At 60.1% G+C, this 19,479-nt stretch overlaps 1 protein-coding gene across 3 annotated transcripts in view; it reads left to right on the top strand.

Annotated features, from left to right (window-relative positions):
* Positions 1-14,270, top strand: part of LOC109375839 (twinfilin-2) — a 17,768-nt gene extending 3,498 nt beyond the window's left edge. Inside the window, exons 2-9 of one of the 3 annotated variants that reach the window (XM_019631352.1) lie at positions 1,745-1,822; positions 4,026-4,204; positions 4,502-4,597; positions 4,784-4,888; positions 5,040-5,165; positions 5,924-6,074; positions 6,208-6,329; positions 11,040-14,194. In XM_019631352.1, the coding sequence (XP_019486897.1) occupies positions 1,745-1,822; positions 4,026-4,204; positions 4,502-4,597; positions 4,784-4,888; positions 5,040-5,165; positions 5,924-6,074; positions 6,208-6,329; positions 11,040-14,138 (3,956 nt within the window). In that variant the 3' untranslated portion in view covers positions 14,139-14,194. Of the gene's footprint in view, positions 1-1,744; positions 1,823-4,025; positions 4,205-4,501; positions 4,598-4,783; positions 4,889-5,039; positions 5,166-5,923; positions 6,075-6,207; positions 6,330-6,697; positions 7,280-10,187; positions 10,247-11,039 lie in introns of those variants that run through there. The other 2 variants (XM_019631351.1, XM_019631350.1) reach the window with 2 other exon arrangements.
* The last annotated feature ends 5,209 nt before the right edge of the window (positions 14,271-19,479 follow it).

Raw genomic sequence — 19,479 nt, 5'->3', positions numbered from 1 at the left:
GTTGTCTCTTCCCCTTCTGGAGTGTCACTGCCCTGGTAATACTAGAAGGGGTGTGTCAGCTTCTCTGGGGGAGCTTCTCAGCCTTCCCTCCCAAAAGGTCTGAGCAGGTGGAAGGGACAGCTCCGCACAGCCTGTCCTCCTGTCACTACAGTAAGAATATGTTCTTAGTCGAGGCCCCATTACCCAGCGCTTTCTCCTTCCTCCTGACCACAGCCCTCCGCAGTTTGGAAGCATGAGATGCACATTATAGATGAATTTGAGGTTCATGGAGGCCAGGGGTCACACACAGCTACGGGAAAGGTGGAGTCCCAGAGGCCAGGTCTCCATCAGGGACCTGCCTGGGTTCTGTAGGTGGATGGATAGTGGGGCCCTGTCTCCATGCCATGTTGCTCTGAGCCCCAAGGACTGTGGACTCAGCTGGGACCCTGCCTACCCAGCAGTCTTGGAGGGTGGTGCACAGCCGGCGGTCTCCAGCTCAGGTCACCCCACGTGAGGGGCACCTGAGGACATGACCAGAGTTTGTTTTCCTAAAGCCCCCCGCAACCCGAGCTACCCAGCCTCAGCCCTATAAATATTCTCTGACCTCAGCCCTCCAGCTGTGTTCCTGCAGAATTCTCCTGACCCCTGGGCAGCCTCAAGGTCATGCTGGCCAGCCTTGTGAACCCAGAGGCCCTTGTGGGTCCTTCCCCACTTGGACCTTGGTTTCTCTGTCTGAACCACGGTGGGTGTGTCTTCCTATGGGTCCCTAGCGCTGACCGTGACCCTTACCTTTGCAATTGGGTCCTTGGTCGTTAGCTGTCACGTTTGAGCTCTGTGGCCCAAGGACCAAGACAGGATCTGTTTAGGGGAGTTCCTGAGAGTCGTTCCTCCTCCAGGAAGCCTTCCTGACTGCCTAGGGGTTGGGAGCTTGTCACCCCCTGACAGGGCTGGGCCAGGGCTGAGCTGGCCCCTCAGGGCCTCTCAGGGTTAGGCAGCCTGGCTGGGGGGCTGGAGCTAAGTTGCATGCACGTGTCAGTGCATGCCTGTGTGTTTCTGTGCATACTTTATACATCCTTTGCAGACATGTCTTCACCACGTTCTGCATTTGCCTGTCCGCGTGTGTATAAGCACCCTGGGCACTGTGTCCGGCTGTGTGTGTGCATGTCTAAATGCGTGTGTCCGTTTGTTACACCAGCTGAGTGCGTGCTCGTGGACGAGGGTGTTTGCATTCATACCGCTCTCTCTGTCACCCACACGTGTTGATGCGTTCACACATGTGAGGCTGAGTATGTACCTGTTTGTTGGCACATGCAACACTCAGCGCATGCGCGTGTGTATGTGTGTGTTAATGGGCATAGGGGTCAGTGCACATCAGGGGCATTTGTTCATGTGTTTCTGTCTGTGGTTATGACAGTGCAGAGCGGTCCCAGGCCAGCTCGGCGATGGGCCATCCTGGGGCCATTCACTCTGGTTGGCCTGACGGGCCGCAGAGCCCGCCCCATCCTCCAGTGGGCTGTCCCATTCCCACCGCCCTGTCACCAGAGCTACCCCAGCCAGCAGGCCACCGCCTGCCACCTCTGCTGGCTAAATTTGGGAGCTTGTGTTCAGCGGTCATCTCAGATTCCCAGTCACATGGGGGGCCGTATTTAACCCGGCTCGCAGCTAAGCCACTAGGACCCCACAGGACGGAGCAGGCCCTGAACATTTCCCTGCCGCCTTACTCGCTCTGCCGGCTCATCCCCGACCATGTTTCTTGTTCTTATAGCCACTGAGGAGCTGAAGGAATTCTTTGCCAAGGCCCGGGCTGGCTCTGTTCGGCTCATCAAAGTCGCCATTGAGGATGGTGAGTGCCCACTACGAGCTAGAGCGTAGGTGGGGTGCTGAGCCCCGCTGCTTCTCTGGGAGGTGGGGGACGTTGGCCTCCAGACCCTCGGGACCTCAGTTTCCCCATCTGGAAATGGGAGGTGCCTTGTAGGAAGCCTGATCCTTGCCCCTGTTACAGAGAACAGGAAACTGGGGGGATAGCAAGGAGAGCCGACCCTGGGGAACTGCCCAGCCCCCCCGGAGGCCATGTAGGTATGGGAAGGGCTGGGAAGTGGGGCAGAAGATAAGCGACGCCGGGCACTGCCCCATGTGGCCAGTGCCACTCCCCTCCGTCTGTGGTTGGCTGCTGGCCCGGGGGGGTCCTAAGGAGAAGCCGGGACCCTGCCCTTGGGAAGCGCCCCCAGAACGGAGCCAAGGGACTGGTGTCCAACTCCCTTTGACAGCAAGATGAGTGAATTCCAGGCTTGGCTGGCCTCGGCCTGGACCTTGGAGACCTGGGGCTTATGCAGGGGGAGGGGCAGACGGTGGGGGTGGTGGGAGAGCTTGAGCTGAGGCCTGAAGTGGGGAGGGTTTGGAGAGAGAGGATTAGATTGAGGCTTGGGGATGGAGGAAGGGGGGGGGCAGAGTAGAGGACTCCGCCCTTCCTCTGTGCTGAGGGGCTGTCTCTGGAGGAGGACAGACTTTGGGACTGGGGTTGGGCCCCTCACAGGTCCTTCTTGGGCCCTTCAGGGGGCTGGCTCCCCAAATGGGTTTGGTGCCCAGATGACTTTTCACACATTGAATTGACTCAAAGCAGGGTCTTCCCAGACCCAGAATTCACTCCAGGTCTTAGGGCCAGAGCTGTGCTGGGCCTTGCCCAGGGTCTCCAAATTCAGATGCCTTCAGAGGCTGGGTTGGGGTCATTGTGGTGAGTCATGAGTAAAGGCTTCGTGGGGTGGCAGGCCCCTTGAAGAGACAGACTCATGGACTCTAGTCCTCAGCCCTTCCTGCCGCCCCCCAGACAGGACGTCACTGAGCAGGAGGGCTCTCTAGGTGAGCTCTTACCTGTCTCAGACCTGCTTACAGTTGTCAGGGCAGCTGGGAGTGCCCAGGAGGGTCCGGGTCCCCTGATGGGCAGCCACTGCCCATCTCCAACTGAGAGTGGACAAACTCCTGATGTTTTTAGCGAAGCCATGAATTCCACTCCCTGTGTAGAACTTCCCAATTTGAAATGATGGCAACAAATTAAACAATGTCGACAGTCCTATGGGGCGGACCCAGCCTGTGACTGCTGGTTTTCAGCCCTGATCCCAGCTGAGTTCTGGGAGGGTAGGTGAGGAGGTCGAGGCCTGCAGAGAGGTGGCTGGACTGCTGGATCTGACATGTTGGGGCCCCTTGCCCCCGTCAGGAGGGCCTAGTGGTCCAGGTGCCAGGACCCCCTGGCCAGGGGGTGATTGTCCCCTTGCCCCAGTTGCACAGCTGGGCTGCTGTTTGGTGCCCAGCTAAGGCCCTCTGGGCTGATAGGTCAAGTGTTGCCACAGTAGCAGGCATGGAGGTGGCAGGCCTGTCGGCCCCAGGCATCGAGGAGTTGGCTACTTTTGATTTGTTACTTTTGGGGGAAGGGGGCCACAGCTGGTGGGTGGCAGCAGGATCCCTGTTGACACAGTATTTGGTGGGAGCCCCTGTCTCCCTTTCCCACATACGTTTGCTTCTGCAGGTCCCCATGGCCTGAGGCTGTGACCCCTGCCTCCCTCAGAACATTTGTTCTGAGCAGGCCATGCTAGGGGTTCTGCTAGAGCCCCAGGCCGAGGGGGAGAGGAGCCGGAGGCGGCACAGTGGGGCTGTGCGCTGAGCAGCTGTGCTGGTGGGGTGGGGTCTGAGCGAGCACCCCCGTGTGTGGCTATGTGAGGAGGCTGCATTGTTGGTGGCTGTGGGCACACATCTGTATGTCTTGTATGATTGTGTCGGGTCATCTGTGAGCACGTTCTCACGACAGTTTCTGTGCATGTGCACAGGGAGCAGCCTCTAGCTGGCAGCTTTGTGCCTTCATTCATTCACTCACTCATTCATTCATTCACTCACTCACTCACTCACTCGCTCACTGATGCAGTCACACAGCCTCGTCCTTCAGGGACTTGGGGGCTCCAGGGGAGGTTGGGTGGGGTGGCCAGCAGGTCTGAGTCACATCCAGAGGGGAGTGTAGGACATGGCTACTTCTTGGCTCACCCGGCCTCTGCCCCCAGAGCAGCTCGTGCTGGGTGCCTCGCGGGAGCCGGTGGGCAGCTGGGACCAGGACTATGACAGGGCCGTGCTGCCGCTGCTGGATGCCCAGCAGCCCTGCTACCTGCTGTACCGCCTGGATTCCAAGAACACCCAGGGCTTCGAGTGGCTCTTCCTCGCCTGGTCGCCTGATAATTCCCCCGTGAGTCCTAGGGCCCCCTGCCCAGTCCCAGCATAGGGGGAAGTGGGAGTCTGGGCGAGACAGCAGGGCTCTGCCCCGGGGAGCCTGCGGGGTGACAGTCTGAGAGGGGACAAGGTCCTGGGTCTCCTGGAGCCCTGTGGCCACAGCAACCTGGCGCTGGGAGGCAGAGGTTGGGCTGGGCGAGGGCGCCCCCTTCTGTCCGAGCCTCCCCGCTCCCTCCTCGCCTCCATGCTGTGCCCTCTAGGGCAGTGAGGTGACCAGGCCCCCACCCTCACGGCTTGGCCCCCTGTCCTTCAGGTGCGACTGAAGATGCTCTACGCAGCCACACGGGCCACGGTGAAGAAGGAGTTTGGGGGCGGCCACGTCAAGGACGAGCTCTTTGGAACTGTGAAGGTAGTGTCCCCAGTCCAGGGCCCACAGAGGATGGGATATGATTCAGGGTCGCAGAGCAAGCAGGCACCACGCTTGGAGATGAGTGGGGAGGGCTGGGGGGGTCCACGGGGCAGCAGGCCGGGGTGCTCAGTGGCTCTGGCAGCCCACTCCGAGGTGCCCATTCATGCCTCTGCGTCCCCTGGCCAGGACGACCTCTCCTTTGCCGGATACCAGAAGCACCTGTCATCCTGTGCAGCGCCCGCCCCACTGACCTCGGCCGAGAGAGAGCTTCAGCAGATCCGGATCAATGAGGTGGGTGCACAGACAGGGTGTGCGGAATCCCAGCCCCGGGCCCTCGGGGTCATGTCAGGCCCAGAGGGCTGAGCCTGTGCTCTCTGGGTGGTGGGTGGGCTACGTCTGGTTGGGGCAGGTGAGGGCCTCGTTCACTGTTCACCTGCCTCAGGTAAAGACAGAGATCAGCGTGGAGAGCAAGCACCAGACGCTGCAGGGCCTCGCCTTCCCCCTGCAGCCTGAGGCCCAGCGGGCACTCCAGCAGCTCAAGCAGAAGACCATCAACTACATCCAGCTGGTGGGTGCACTCCCCACCCAGGCACCCACAGGGCCCCATTGTGCCCACCCCTGCCTGCTCATACACATACGCAAACGCGCACACCTTCCCCCCAGCCTGCTCAGTGCAGCTCACCTGTGTACTGGTGGGAACACACTGCCCAGCTCACCTTCTCCCGTCCCTACCTGTCGCCATTTCTGGTGCAGCTGCCCTATATCGTGAATGCACCCTGCTTCCCTGCCCTGTCCCTGCTCGTATGCAGGGACACCTGTGACACTGTCCCTCATTCTGCCCGCCACACTGCATACATACACCCACGCCTGGGTTCATGCAGGCCTGAGCCCCCTCCTGTCCCAGGCTCCCTCTGCAGCCCCCCCTGATCATCCCTCTGCCCCAGTGGTCCAGGCTGCCCCCTTTCAAGCAGAATGGCCCTTCCTTTCCAAGACATAGTCCCCTAAAGGCCTCGCCTCTGAGGATGAGCCAGCCCAATTGTGGGGCCTCCCTGCAATCCAGGCCCTTTCCACTGTCCTGTCCACCACCCTTGGTGGGACTGCCTTGTCCAGCAGAGCTTTCAAAGGGGCAGATAGGGCTCGGTCCAGGAGTGGCCTCTGCAGAGGGACCTCCATGGCGGGTGGCTGCTGGGGAGGGGTGTCCCGGCAGAGGGTAATCACATGCAGGCTCCTGCCTGCCAGCCCACCCACCTCGGGGAATTCTCATGTGGTGGGTAGGCCTGCGCTCTCCCTTGTCCAGCACCCTCACATCCTCCTGCCCCTCGGCAGAAGCTGGACCTGGAGCGGGAGACGATTGAGCTGGTGCACACGGAGCCCACGGACGTGGCCCAACTGCCCTCACGGGTGCCCCGAGAAGCCGCCCGCTACCACTTCTTCCTCTATAAGCACTCTCATGAGGGTGACCGCCTCGAGTCTGTGGGTGAGTGGCCACAGCAGGGCCCCTATGCCCGGGCAGGAGCAGGGCTGGCCTCCAGCGGTGGGCCTGTGGTGGGGGGGGGCCAGTGCGTCCCCCAGGCCTGCCTCGCTCACTGCCCCGTCCCCCCCCCCACCAGTGTTCATCTACTCGATGCCAGGCTACAAGTGCAGCATCAAGGAACGCATGCTTTACTCCAGCTGTAAGAGCCGTCTCCTCGACTCCGTGGAGCAGGACTTCCAGCTGGAGATCTCCAAGAAGGTGGGTGCCCATTCCCCAGGGCCATCATCCCCCCCTTCCATATGGGGCATTGGAGTTCCGAGACACTGGCAGAGCAGGGGTCACTGTTGCCTGCTGGATAGATTGGGAAACTGAGGCCCAAGGGATAACATGCCTTGTGCCAGGCTGCCCTGCTGACCGGTGGCCTGGACAAGCCCTAGCCCTGGTGCCCGGGTCTGGAAGACAGGTGAGCAAGGTGTGCAGGGCAGCAGGCCCCAGGCTCTGTGTCCCGGAGGTGGCGTTCCAGACGGGGATCTGGCAGGAAACCCCAAGCTGTGGTGTGAGAGAGCAAGGGTGGTGCGTGCCTGTGCCTTCCACCGGTGGGGTGACCATTGTCTCGCCCCACGCAGATCGAGATTGGCGACGGGGCAGAGCTGACGGCCGAGTTCCTGTATGACGAAGTGCACCCCAAGCAGCATGCCTTCAAGCAGGCCTTCGCCAAGCCCAAGGGCCCCGGGGGCAAGCGGGGCCACAAGCGCCTCATCCGCGGCCCCGGCGAGAATGGGGACGACAGCTAGGAGGCTGGACCTGCGCCGCGCCGGCTGCCTCACCGCTCCTTGTCACCTTCCTCCTTCCCAGCCTGGGCTCCAGGGCATCGCTGCCTCCTGTGGGGCACGAAGGCTGGTGACTGAATACTCTTGCAGCTTCTGAGGGCCACTGGGCTGGCATTTGTGACCCTCGGCCATTGCTCTCCCTGCCTCTCATCTGTGTGCCCAGAGTGTCTGGGGACCCTGCCTGGCTGTCTCAAGGGGCTGGAAGGGGGGCCTGGCATGCACCTGGGCCCCCAAGGGAACTGAGACTAGCGCCCCAGCACAGCCCAGAAGCTTTTGGCCACAAGGGGGTGGGCTCGGTCAGGGCTGGGGCATAGTGTCACTGCAAGACAAAATGGTTGAATGCTGTATTTTTTAAAGAATAAAGTATTTTTAAATCAACCCCTGAGTCTGGCCTTGAGGGACCACCTCTGACCTGGGCACGGGGAGGCCCTGTGCATGTAATTGCCCGTTCCTAACTCAGAAGGGCCTGTCGGCCTGTGGGATGGAGCCCCAGCACCCCTGGCAACAGGTGTCTGGGTGAGTCTGTGCCCATGTGTGCGAGGGCACAGCCTCAGACAGGTCCCTGTGCTGATGAGAGCTCGGCCCAAGAGATGGCCATGAGGATCTGGGTGTGTTCGTTTCCTATGGCTGCTATAACTAAGTTCCCCAAACTCTGGCTTTAAACAACACGACGTTGTTGTCTTTCAGTTCTTAATGTCTGAAATGAATCTTGCAGGACGAAAACCAAGGCACGGGCAGGGCTGGCTCCTTCTGGAGCCCAGGGCAGCATCTGTTTCCTGGCCTTTCCAGCGGCCAGAGGCCCCCTGATTCCTGGCTCGTGGCCACTTCCTCCATCTTCAAAGCCAGATGCATAGCATCTTCTAATTCTGATTCTACTTCCTCTGCTCCCATGGTCACGGGGTCTCGTTCTGTAGTCACATCTCTGTCTGCCTGTCTTGTAAGGACACTTGTAATTGTAGTCACCTCCCCTCTCCCTGGTAACGTGGGATACTCTCTCTTTCCAAAATCCTTAATTCTGCCTGCAAAGCAGCCCCTTTTAGGAGGCCAATGCCTTATCCATTAGGCTACTGGGGAAAGCAGCCCCTTTTATAGTGTGAGATCACATTCACAGGCCTGGGGATTAGGACGTGGGTCTCCTTGGGGACAGCCTTCGGCCTGCCACACTGAGGAAGCTCTGACCACTGGGTTTCCTGGCCTCTGTGGGGCTGAGGCATGGCGGGTGTGTCTGTGGACATCTGAAATCTTGGTGTGTCCAGTCCGTGTGTGCGTGTGCAGACTTCTCTGCCAGCTTACCAGCCCTCTTGGTACCTGTGTTCCTGACCCCTAGGCAGGCAGGGTGGCTGCTGGGGCGGTGGAGAGGACCTGGGTGTCTGGGTCCCAGCAGTTCCGGGAGCCTGAGCTTCCGTCTATGCCTCTGATGGGTGGGTGGAAGGCCCCTCCCATCCAGGAGGGAGGTGTGCAGGGGTGGGGACATGTGGGATCTATGGGGTTCAGCTGCTACATGGGCACTGTCCTTTCTATTGTGAGCGTGTCCTGGGCTTGGGCTCAAGGCAGTGTCCCATCCTTGGGGCCTTTCTGAGGGCCTGCTGAAGCCCCGAGAATTGTAGGGAGGAGAGCTAGACCCAGAGAAGGAGGTTCCCAGGTGGACAGGAAGACCATGCCATTGTCCCCAGGCTGCTCAGCCCCCTGGGCCTGTGAGCCAGCTGGGTGCCTGGCAGCTTGGAGCCTGCCTGCCATGACACCCACCCAGATGTCCAGCCCTGCCCACTCCCAGCAGACGCCCTGTCAGTCCATCCACCCACCCATCCATCCATCCATCCATCATCCATCCATTTATTCATTCAACCATCACTCAAAGGCACTCTTTCTGTGCCCGCCCAGAGCTGAGTGCTTAGAGAGCCATGGATACAGCAAACTACTATGTGCGGGGCACTGTTCTAGGCCCTAGGGATACAGACAGAAAAGATCCTTGCCTTCAAGAAGCTGACATTCCAGCAGGGCAATTAATATATGACAAACCATGAAAAATCAATGATATGGTGTATTAGCAGGTAAAAACTCTTATGACAAAAACAGCAGGAAAGGGGGCTCAGAAGTGTCAGACCTGTGGTGGGAGGTTTATAAGAAGGCCAGGGAAGGCCTCATTGAGAGGGTGCCATGTGAGCAAAGACATGAAAGAGGTGATGGAGGCACCATGGGAGTCTGAGAGAGGAGCTTCCAGGCAGAGTGAACGGTACGTTCAAAGGCCCTGGGACAGGAGAACGCACAGCAGATGTGTTCAAGCCACAGCAAGGAGCCCAGTGTGGCTGGAGACTGGTCAGGGAGGCAATGCGAGGGCGGATGCCATGGGACCTTGTTGGCTATTATGTGGACTGTGGCCTTGACTCTGACAAGGGCCACGGAGGGGTCTAGGCAGAGGGACCTCATGTGGCTTAGGAGCCGAATGTGACTAGGCCGTAGGGCATGAGAACAGAAGCAGGGCAACCCGGGAGGAGGTGGCCACAGCGCTGGTCTAGACCAGACATGGTGGCGGCTCAGATCAGGCTGGTGGACGTGAAGGTGGTGGGTGACGGGCAGATTCTGAGCCGAGTCTGAAGGTGCAGATAACGGGACTTGCTGAGCGTCCTGGGTCACCCTGAGGCTTCGGGCCTGAGGCGCATGGGAAGAGCCAGCTGGGGAGGGTGAGCAGAGGCCCCAGCTGGCTCACCAAGCGGTCTGTGCTCTGACCAGCACCAGGCGCACTGGGAATGCAGAAAGGGAGGCCCTGCTCCTGGAGGAAGCGACAGGCTGTGGTAGCAGCAGGTGCAGTCAGGGTGAGGCCAATGCTGCCCGCCTCTGGCTACACCAGGGCCCCCAGAGCTCTGGGGACATGGCCACAGGGCCAGAAAGGGGCAGGTGCGGGAGCCACCGGCTGAGCATGCTGCCTGTGGACCTGCTCCCCTGGGCTGAGGGGACCTAGGCATGAGGGTGAAAGAGGCTGGCACGGGTGTCGACATGCCCTCCAGGTCTGGCACTGCCCCTGATTCCATTTTCTCACTGAGCTTAGGCTGGGCTCCAGGCCGTCTTCCCAGAGGACAGGTGCGAGGCCCAGGAGTGACGCATTGTGAGGACAGGCTGTGGGCGAGGGGGAGAGGGAGCGAAAGAGGAAGGAGCCAGGGGGCCTCCGACTATGCAAATGATCTGTGACTCATTGGGTGCCCCCCCCCAACCTCCCAGGCATGGGCAAGTGGGAGAGAGGGCTACTAGGTTGTGAAAGTCTTACTTCCTCTGCTTTCTGAGCTTCGCAGCAGGAGAGACGGGAGCACCAAGGAAGACCCTCTGGAGAAGGCCTCGCTCCCTGTCATGGTAGGACAGCAGCCCTCAGCCCCCCAGGGAAGGGGACAGCCTGGGGAACCGTCGGAGAAAGGCGGGCTTGGAGGCTGCAGACAATAGTGAAAGGGGCTGTTGCCCACATGGCCCGGGGGACACTCCCTGAACCCTGAAGCCATCAGAGCAGAAGCCCTTCTTTGAGCATGTGGCCCAAACCCGTTGCAGGGATCAGGGGGCTGAGGCCCAGGGCTGGGCTCAGTGGTGGCGCTGGGGCTGCAGGCAAGGCTGGGCGCCCCGGCCTGGGCTCTGCCTGACCCTTTGCTGCCCACCCCTCCCTTCTACCCGTCCCGGCCCACAGCAGGGCGAGTGCTCTTGGGCTGAGTGAAGTGCCCACCCTAGCCGGGGCCCTGGTTGATACCCAGCCTGGACCCCAGCAGGGGACCCTAATTCCAAAGGGAGAGGGGAGGGGATGGGGAGAGGCTGGTGGAGGGCAGGCAGCCCGATGCCCAGTGGCCTCTGAGGCAGGGGAGGGGGAGGTCAGGGAGAGCCTGGTGGGCCTGGTGACCACCTGCCTGGCTCTCTTGTCCAACCAGGGTTTGGTACTGAGTGACAGCTCTAGGTCATGAGCCTGGATTCCAGGTCTCAGAAGCAATTCTGAGTCAAAGGTCGGTCTGAGACCCAAGTCCAGGCTCCCCACGAGCGTTGGAGGTGGGATGGGGGCTGGACAGAGAGGCAGGGACCTCCCTGGGGAGGGCTTGGTGGGGGACTCCCTGAAGCTAGGCGGGCGAGGTGAAGCTAGGGCTGCACACTCACTGCCCCACCCCCACAGGGCCCTTGCCGCGGTGCCCTGCTCCCCTGGTCTCTCCTGGTGCAGGCTGCCATGCTGGCTGTGGCCTTGGCCCAGGGCACCCTGCCTGCCTTCCTGCCCTGTGAGTTTCAGGCCCCCAGCCGGGTCAACTGTGAATGGCTGTTCTTGAAGTCTGTGCCCCACTTCTCAGCGGCCGCGCCCCGTGGCAACATCACCAGCCTGTCCCTGCGCTCCAACCGCATCCACCATCTGCACAACTCCGACTTTGTCCACCTGTCCAGCTTGCAGCATCTCGACCTCAAGTGGAACTGCCCACCGAGCAGCCTCAGCGCCCTGCACTGGAGCTGCCACATGACCATCGAGCCCAACACCTTCCTGGTCGTGCCCACCTTGGAGGTGCTGAACCTCAGCTACAATAACATCACGGCTGTGCCCGCCCTGCCCAACTCCCTCAGGTACCTGTCCCTGAGCCGCACGAACATCCTGGAACTCGATCATACCACCTTCAAGGGCCTGCATGCCCTGAGACACCTGTACATGGATGGCAACTGCTACTACAAGAACCCCTGCGGCCAGGTCCCGCAGGTGGCCCCGGGCGCCCTCCTTAGCCTGGGCAACCTCACCCATCTGTCACTCAAGTACAACAACCTCACGGAGGTGCCCCGCAGCCTTCCCCCCAGCCTGGAGAACCTGCTATTGTCCTACAACCGCATTGTGTCCCTGGGGCCCAAGGACCTGGCCAATCTCACAGCCCTGCGGGTGCTTGATGTGGGTGGGAACTGCCGCCGCTGCGACCACGCCCGCAACCCCTGCATCGAGTGCCCGAAGGGCTTCCCGAAGCTGCACCAAGACACCTTCCGCCACCTGAGCCACCTGGAAGGCCTGGTGTTGAAAGACAGTTCTCTCTACTGCCTGAACACCAACTGGTTCCGTGGCCTGGGCAACCTCTCGGTGTTGGACCTGAGTGAGAACTTCCTGTATGACTGCATCACCAAAACTACAGCCTTCAAGGGCCTGACCCAGCTGCGCAAGCTCAACCTGTCCTTCAACTACCACAAGGGGGTGTCCTACGCCCACCTGTCGCTGGCACCCTCCTTCGCGAGCCTGCTCTCCCTGCAGGAGCTGAACATGAACGGCATCTTCTTCCGCTCGCTCAACGAGGACACACTCCGGCCGCTGACTGGCCTACCTGCGCTCCAAAATCTGCGTCTCCAGATGAACTTCATCAACCGGGCCAACCTCAGCATCTTTAGGGCATTCCCCAGCCTGTGCCACGTGGACCTGTCCAACAACCGCATCAGCGGGGCCCCAGAGGGGCTGGCGGCCACCAAGGGGGAGACCAATGCTGGGGAGGTGGGCCGGCTGCCATTCAGGGGCCTTGCTGCTGCCCCCCTGGAACCTCCCAGCCCCGATGACTTCATGCCAAGCTGCAAGACCCTCAAGTTCACCTTGGACCTGTCCCGGAACAACCTGGTGACCGTCCGGCCACAGATGTTCGCCGGGCTCTCGCGCCTCCAGTGCCTGCGTCTGAGTCACAACAGCATCTCGCAGGCGGTCAATGGCTCGGAGTTCGTGCCGCTGACCAGCCTGCAGGTGCTGGACCTGTCCCACAACAAGCTGGACCTGTACCACGGGCGCTCGTTCACGGAGCTGCCGCGTCTGCAGGCCCTGGACCTCAGCGACAACAGCCAGGCCTTCAGCATGCAGGGCGTGGGCCACAACCTCAGCTTCGTGGCCCAGCTGCCCTCCCTGCGCTACCTCAGCCTAGCACACAACTCCATCCACAGCCGCGTGTCCCAGAAGCTCTGCAGCACCTCGCTGTTGGCCCTGGACTTCAGTGGCAACGACCTGAATCGCATGTGGAATGAGGGGGACCTCTACCTCCACTTTTTCCAAGGCCTGACACACCTGGTCCGCCTGGACCTGTCCCGGAACCACCTGCACGCCCTCCTGCCACGCACTCTCGACAACCTCCCCAAGAGCCTGCAGATGCTGCGTCTCCGTGACAACTACCTGGCCTTCTTCAACTGGAGCACCCTGAGCATCCTGCCCAAGCTGGAAGCCCTGGACCTGGCGGGAAACCTGCTGAAGGCCCTGGCCAACGGCAGCCTCCCTGTTGGCACCAGGCTGCAGAGGCTGGACCTCAGCGACAACAGCATCAGCTCTGTGGCCTCTGGCTTCTTCGCTCAGGCCACGAAGCTGCGAGTGCTCAACCTCAGCGCCAATGCCCTCAAGACGGTGGAGCCCTCTTGGTTTGGAACCTTCCAAGTGGCCACCCTGAAAGTCCTAGATGTGAGCGCCAACCCTCTGCACTGCGCCTGTGGGGAGGCCTTCGTGGACTTCCTGCTGGAGGTGCAGGCTGCCGTGCCTGGACTGTCCAGCCGCGTCAGGTGTGGCAGTCCAGGCCAGCTCCTGGGCCGCAGCATCTTTGCCCAGGACCTGCGCCTCTGCCTGGACGAGGGCCTCGCCTGGGTCTGTTTCGGCATCTCGGTGCTGGCTGTGGCCCTGGGTCTGGCGGTGCCCACGCTGCACCACCTCTGTGGCTGGGACCTCTGGTATTGCTTCCACCTGGGCCTGGCCTGGCTGCCCCGGTGGGGACGCCAGCGGGGTGCAGATGCCCTGTCCTACGATGCCTTTGTGGTCTTCGACAAGGCGCACGGCGCAGTGGATGACTGGGTGTACAACGAGCTGCGGGTGCAGCTGGAGGAGCGCCGTGGGCGCCGGGCGCTCCGCCTGTGTCTGGAGGAGCGGGACTGGCTACCTGGCAAGAGTCTCTTTGAGAACCTGTGGGATTCTATCTACAGCAGCCGCAAGACGCTGTTTGTGCTGGCCCACACGGACCGGGTCAGCGGCCTCCTGCGTGCCAGCTTCCTGCTGGCCCAACAGCGCCTGCTGGAGGACCGTAAGGACGTCGTGGTGCTAGTGATCCTGAGCCCCAGCGCCCACCGCTCCCGCTACGTGCGGCTGCGCCAGCGCCTCTGCCGCCAAAGCGTCCTCTTCTGGCCCCACCAGCCCAGCGGCCAGGGCAGCTTCTGGGCCCAGCTGGGCACGGCCCTGACCAGGGACAACCACCACTTCTATAATCGGAACTTCTGCCGCGGCCCCACGACAGCCGAATAGCGCTGGGCGGCCACCAGCAGCCCCCCACCCCACCCCCACCCCAACCACGCCTCTCTGCCTGGGATGCCCCAATCTGTCTCCCCACCCCCACCCCACAAATAGCAGGCACTCAATAAACGCTACCGGCAGGCCCTGTGGCTACCCCTGAGCTCACTGGAGGTGTGATGGGAGGGGAGGAGGGAGAACTCTCCAGACTTCCTCAAGTGAAGAGGGACTAGAGTGATTTGGGGGAGATCGCCATGGAGAAGAAGGCAGGACCCCCAGACTGCAGGTCTTCGGGGGAGGAAAACTGCAAAGGGCAGTTGTGTTCATGGCGTCTTCTCAGGGGAGTCTGAGGGCGGCCACTGGGAGTAGGCTGGCTCTCCTATTCTGTCAACCCCTGCTGGGCACACCCCGCCCACCTCTGGGGGTGCCAGGCTGCCCTGCAGAGGCTGGGTCAGCACTCCTTGTTGGTCTAGGATCTGTCTCCCTCACCTACCGGATTGGAAATACCTTCAGGGCAGAAAATCTGCGGGCCTACTTCATTACTGCCCCCCAGAAAAGTCCTGAGAGGTTGTAGCCCTGGCCCAAGAGGATGGATGGGGACAGCTCTGTGGGGAGTTCAGATGGGAGATCGCGCCCTCTAGTGGCCATGCCTGTGAGGCGTCCAGGAGGCTGGCGCAGTTGGACAGAGGAAGGCCTGCCAGGATGACTGCAGCAAGGAGCAGGGTGCCCCAGAAGATTCTCGAGTTAGCTCACAACCCACCCCTTTCTGTTTCACCTACAGTACACGCCGCCGGGTCTGTGTTCTGACATCAAAGGGACACCTAGGTGGGCCTCCACCGGCTGGAAAGCTGGGCCCCCCTTCCCGGACCCTGCCTCTCACAGCTGATTGCACTTGGGAGAGAGGCAGCAACAAGTGACCAGGATGGGGGGAGGCGGGGGGGGGGGGTTTTGGAATACCACTGGGACGACTACTTTCGGAGATAGCCTGTTCAGGGTCAGTACTCAACAAGTGTGTGAAGAGTCGTGGGCCGTGTCAGGCCTGGAGCCCTTGAGGTGCTTTGTCCTGGGCCAACTGCTTCACCATCCCCACAACTAAACGCACCCTTTGAGGAGAAGAGACACACGTAGGCTGACATTTGGAGCTGGGGCCTGGGGCAGCCTGCAGAATGGAACCAGCTTGACTGACGGCAGGCCAGTTTGGGGCTAGGTCAGCCCCTTGGGGCCACTGTGCTGGAAGGTTGGAGCTGGCAGCAGACTTGGCTACTGTTGTGGCCTGGTTGTGGGCAGCCCTGGGGCCAGGGGTGGGAGGTGGGGCATGGAGAGGGTGGCTGCTTTTGTCCTCACAGCTGGGAGAGAAGTGTAGGCCACCTTCCTCTTTCTGACTTGGGCACAGGCGCCTCTGTGGTGGGCTGCTGTCCTGTTATGCGCTTGCCTGAAAGCCAGGAGGGTCTCTGATCCAGCGATCAGAAGCCCCCCCTGGGCTCTGTCCTGTCCTGAGAGCACCAATCTGGCTCCTGGAGGAACAGGCTGCAGGCATGGCTTGGCCTGTGTACTTCCTTGGCCTGTGCCTGGGAGAAAAGAAAACAAGAACCATCCTGCCTCCAGGCTGGAGTCGTGGGCAAGCCCCTGTTAAGTGGCTCTGAGCTGGTTCTGTTTCCGTTCCGCCAGCCACATCCAGGAGCAGGCAGCAGAGCCCTGCCTGTGGGAAGCACAGCTTGCTTGTCTCAGAACAGCTGACCTGCCCTCAGGTGGTTCCCACGTAAAACCTCCCCATTACCCCCAGCCACAAGCTCAGGGTCCTGGTTCTTCGGGGGCCATGGCTGCAGAAGAAGAGTGTGCGGAGATGGAGCGTGGGGGCTGTGGTAGGATTGTTGGGCTGCACTTCAGAGTCTGGAGCTCCTGTGTGTGGGATGGGAAGGGACAGGGCTCCATGCTCCCAGGTCCTGCAGGAAGCATTGGAGCTGGGCTTGGGAGGCTGGGGGAACTCTGGTCAGGAAGGGAGCTCATGGTTGGCTTCAGGCACCCCCCACCACACACACACACACACACACACACACACACACACACTGCCAGGCATCCCGACCATTAGCAACATTGCCTGCAAAGCCAGAGGAGAGATGGGACTCATTACCTGGGGTGATTACCAGCTCTGCCATTTGGATTATCTTGGGCAGGTGATCACCCCTCTGAAGCCTCAGTTTGCTCATCTGTAAATGGGACTGGCCACAGCTGTTAAAAGGATTTGTGGTGATCCATGTAAAGGTCTGAGAAACCCAGCAGGTCCTTGGTTGTCATTATTAGGTAAGGGGCTCAAGCTGAGGACACCAGCTGACATGGCTTCGATTGAAGGATCAATCTCCTTCCAAGCCAGGGGCCCCGCCCAGAGCACTGAACAAGGAGCGGAGGCCGACGCACTTGACTCGTGATACGTGAAGCTGGCAGCAGGACCCAGGCACCTGCAGATGCTGCTGCCGCCGCCTGAGCTTTCATTATTGGGGAGCAGTGAGCACCAGATACGCAGAGACTTAGGAAACCCTGAGAGGAAATTCTACCTGCTGAGATTTTTTAACTACACCTCACCCTTTTCCCTCTAGGACAGTTTGTTTAATGTGCTAGGCTTCTGAACATTCTTGGGAAACTTCCATGACATCATACGTTTTCACACGTGAGTTCTTATTAGAAGCCAGTCCTCTCATTTGGAAGCAGCCCGCGAATCCCCTCATGTCTGCAGTGTACCCCATCATCCTTTGTAACCCTTAGTAGCAGCGAGGAGAATAGCGGAGCCGATAACCTTGGCACCCGGCTGGCTCTGAGTCTCATGGGAAGGAAGGTGGGTCTTGCTAAGCATTCCATGCCCATTGGAAGGAACAGAGCCAGAGGGAGTTCCGGGCGTGAAGGGCGGTGGGAAAGCCCTGAGAGTCAGCCGGCGAGGGACTGAGCCAGGAAAGTGGAGCGAGACCTGATTCCTGAGCAGAAGGGAACATGAGGTATGTCCATCGTGCCCGAAGGCCTGCCGAGATGTGTGGCTTTATCGAATGGGACCAGGACTCAGCTGAGCTCTTGCCAGTGCCGGCCTGGTAAGGATGCGTGTGCCCACTTCCAGCCCCTCGGGCAGGGGCGCCAGCACAACCCTGTCCAGATATGACACGGCACAGCTGCCCTTTCCAGAGCTGAGAGCGGGATGGAGAGGCCAAGAGGTTCTCTTGGTCCTCCAGCTGCTTGGGTTTTCTCCAGCTCACCTGATTCTTTTTAGTAAAGCAGGCTTGGGCGTTATCGTTGGTCTTCGTTATGGGCTGAATGTTTGTGTCCCCCTCAAATGTATATGTTGAAGCCCAGTCCCAATGTGATGGTGTGTGGAGGTGGAGCCTTGGGAAGGTCATTAGGTTTAGTCTAGGTCATGAAGCGGGGACCCTTATGAGGGATTAGTGGTGTAACGAGAAGAGGAAGAACTAGATCTCTCTGCCACACGGACTGAGGTGAGGAAAGGCCCCGTGAATTCAATCCGTAGCCAGAAGGCGCCGTCCACCAGCCAGGAAGAGGCCCTCATCTGACCTTAGATTTCCCAGCCTCCAGAATGGTGAGAAATGCATGTCTGCTGTTGAAGCCACCGCGTGAGTCTGTGGTGTTTCGTCCTAGCAGCCTGAGCTGAGACGGTCCCTTTCCACTCATCAGCACACATTTGCTTGGTGCCTACTGTGTGTCGGGCACTGTGCCGGCCACTGGGAATATACAGAAGTGAGAGAGACAGGCGAGTGGTCAGCAGGGACACGTCACTGGTGGTGGCCAGTGCTGAAGGTGAGAACCCAAGAAGGCCTGCCTTAGCCTGGGGCTCAGGAGAGGCCTCCGCAGGGACGATTGTCCTGTGTGAAGAGAGGCAGCCACACCGTGACCCAGGGTAGAAACACCCAGGCAGAGAAACAGTGGCTAACACCAAGGCCCGGGGTCCTTGCTGCCCAGGGGCGTGCGCCAATAGTGAAGCAGAGTGAAGAAATGTGGGCGGGACCCCAATCCCAGAGAATGGCTATCAGTCTGTGCGAGAATTAGGATTTAATCTGAGTGCCATTGGAAAACCTGGGAGCATGGTCTGCGGGGGAGGGGCGTGATGTGATTTATATCTTAAAAGCTCTCAGGCTGCTGTGTCGGGTCGAGGCTGGGGCTGATGCCAGGATGATGGTGGCATGGCCGGGATGGTGGCCATGGAGGTGACGGGAAGTGGCCTGGCCCAAGATGTATCTTAGAGGCAGCACTTCCAGGACTTGGTCAACAGTCTGATGCAAGGGACCGACCTCTGACTCCACCCGAGAGGCCAGAGTGACGGGGTGGACGGACGGTAAGATGAGAGGAGCAGATAGGGGAGGGTGAGCGGACCCAGGCAGGGTGCCTCCGGACCTGTGTGACTGGAAGTGTTGGTTGGATGGCGGTAAACCAGAACCACTGAGAGTGAGATGTGGCAAGAAAAGAGTGGCTCAAAGGGGACAGGGACCAAAGACCAAGCTGGGAGGGAGGGCTCAGTAGAAGAGGCAGAACAGCAGCTGAAGGAGGGACTCCCTCAGGGACTGAGGGAGCCCCTGGGTCTGTTTTTTAATTTATTGGAGTAACATTGGTTAATAACATAAAATTTCAGGTGTACGAGTTTATAAGACATCTGTACACTCCACAGTGTGCTCACCGCCCAAAGTCTAGGCTCCTCGTCACCCTGTATTTGACCCCCTTTACCCTCTCCATCCCTCCCACCCCCCTTCCCTTCTGGTAACCACCATACTGTTGTGTCTATGAGCTCATTTTTCTTTTGTCGCTTTCTGTCCACATGAGTGAAATCACACGGTTCTTGTCCTTTTCTGTCTGACTTACTTCACTTAGCACGATACTCTCAAGATCCATCCATGTGGTCGCAAACAGCCGTATCTCATTGTTCGTGGCTGAGCAGCATTCTGTTGTATACATGTGCCGCATCTTTGTCCAGCCATCCATTGAAGGACACTTGAGCTTGGTGACTTTTAAGATGGTGACAAAGCCTGCTACAGGCCAATGGCGATGAGCAGGAGGGGAGAAATTCACGCAAGAGGGCAGGAGTGGTTGCTGGCATGTGTATGCCACAAGGGACCCACGACACGAGGGCAGGGGCAGGGCGAGGGGCGCAAGCACCTCCACGGTCACTGGCAGGGACACGGTTACAGGCGCGAGGGCAGACAGATGGAGGCCTCGGTGGTGGTCACAGGCGGGGCCCCTCCTGACTGTGAGTGTCACCGGCAATGGCTGAAGAGGGAAGGGAGGCAGCCACAGCAGGGTCATTAGCCACCCTGCCTGCCCGCTTCGGACTCGAGGTGAGAAATTTAAAGTGAGACTGGCTGCCAGT

Source organism: Hipposideros armiger, unplaced genomic scaffold (genome assembly GCF_001890085.2).
Source record: "Hipposideros armiger isolate ML-2016 unplaced genomic scaffold, ASM189008v1 scaffold_990, whole genome shotgun sequence".
In the NCBI taxonomy this organism is placed as follows: Eukaryota; Metazoa; Chordata; class Mammalia; order Chiroptera; family Hipposideridae; genus Hipposideros; species Hipposideros armiger.
The sequence above is the reverse complement of the archived record's forward strand: the minus strand, read 5'-3'. Positions and strand labels throughout refer to the sequence as shown.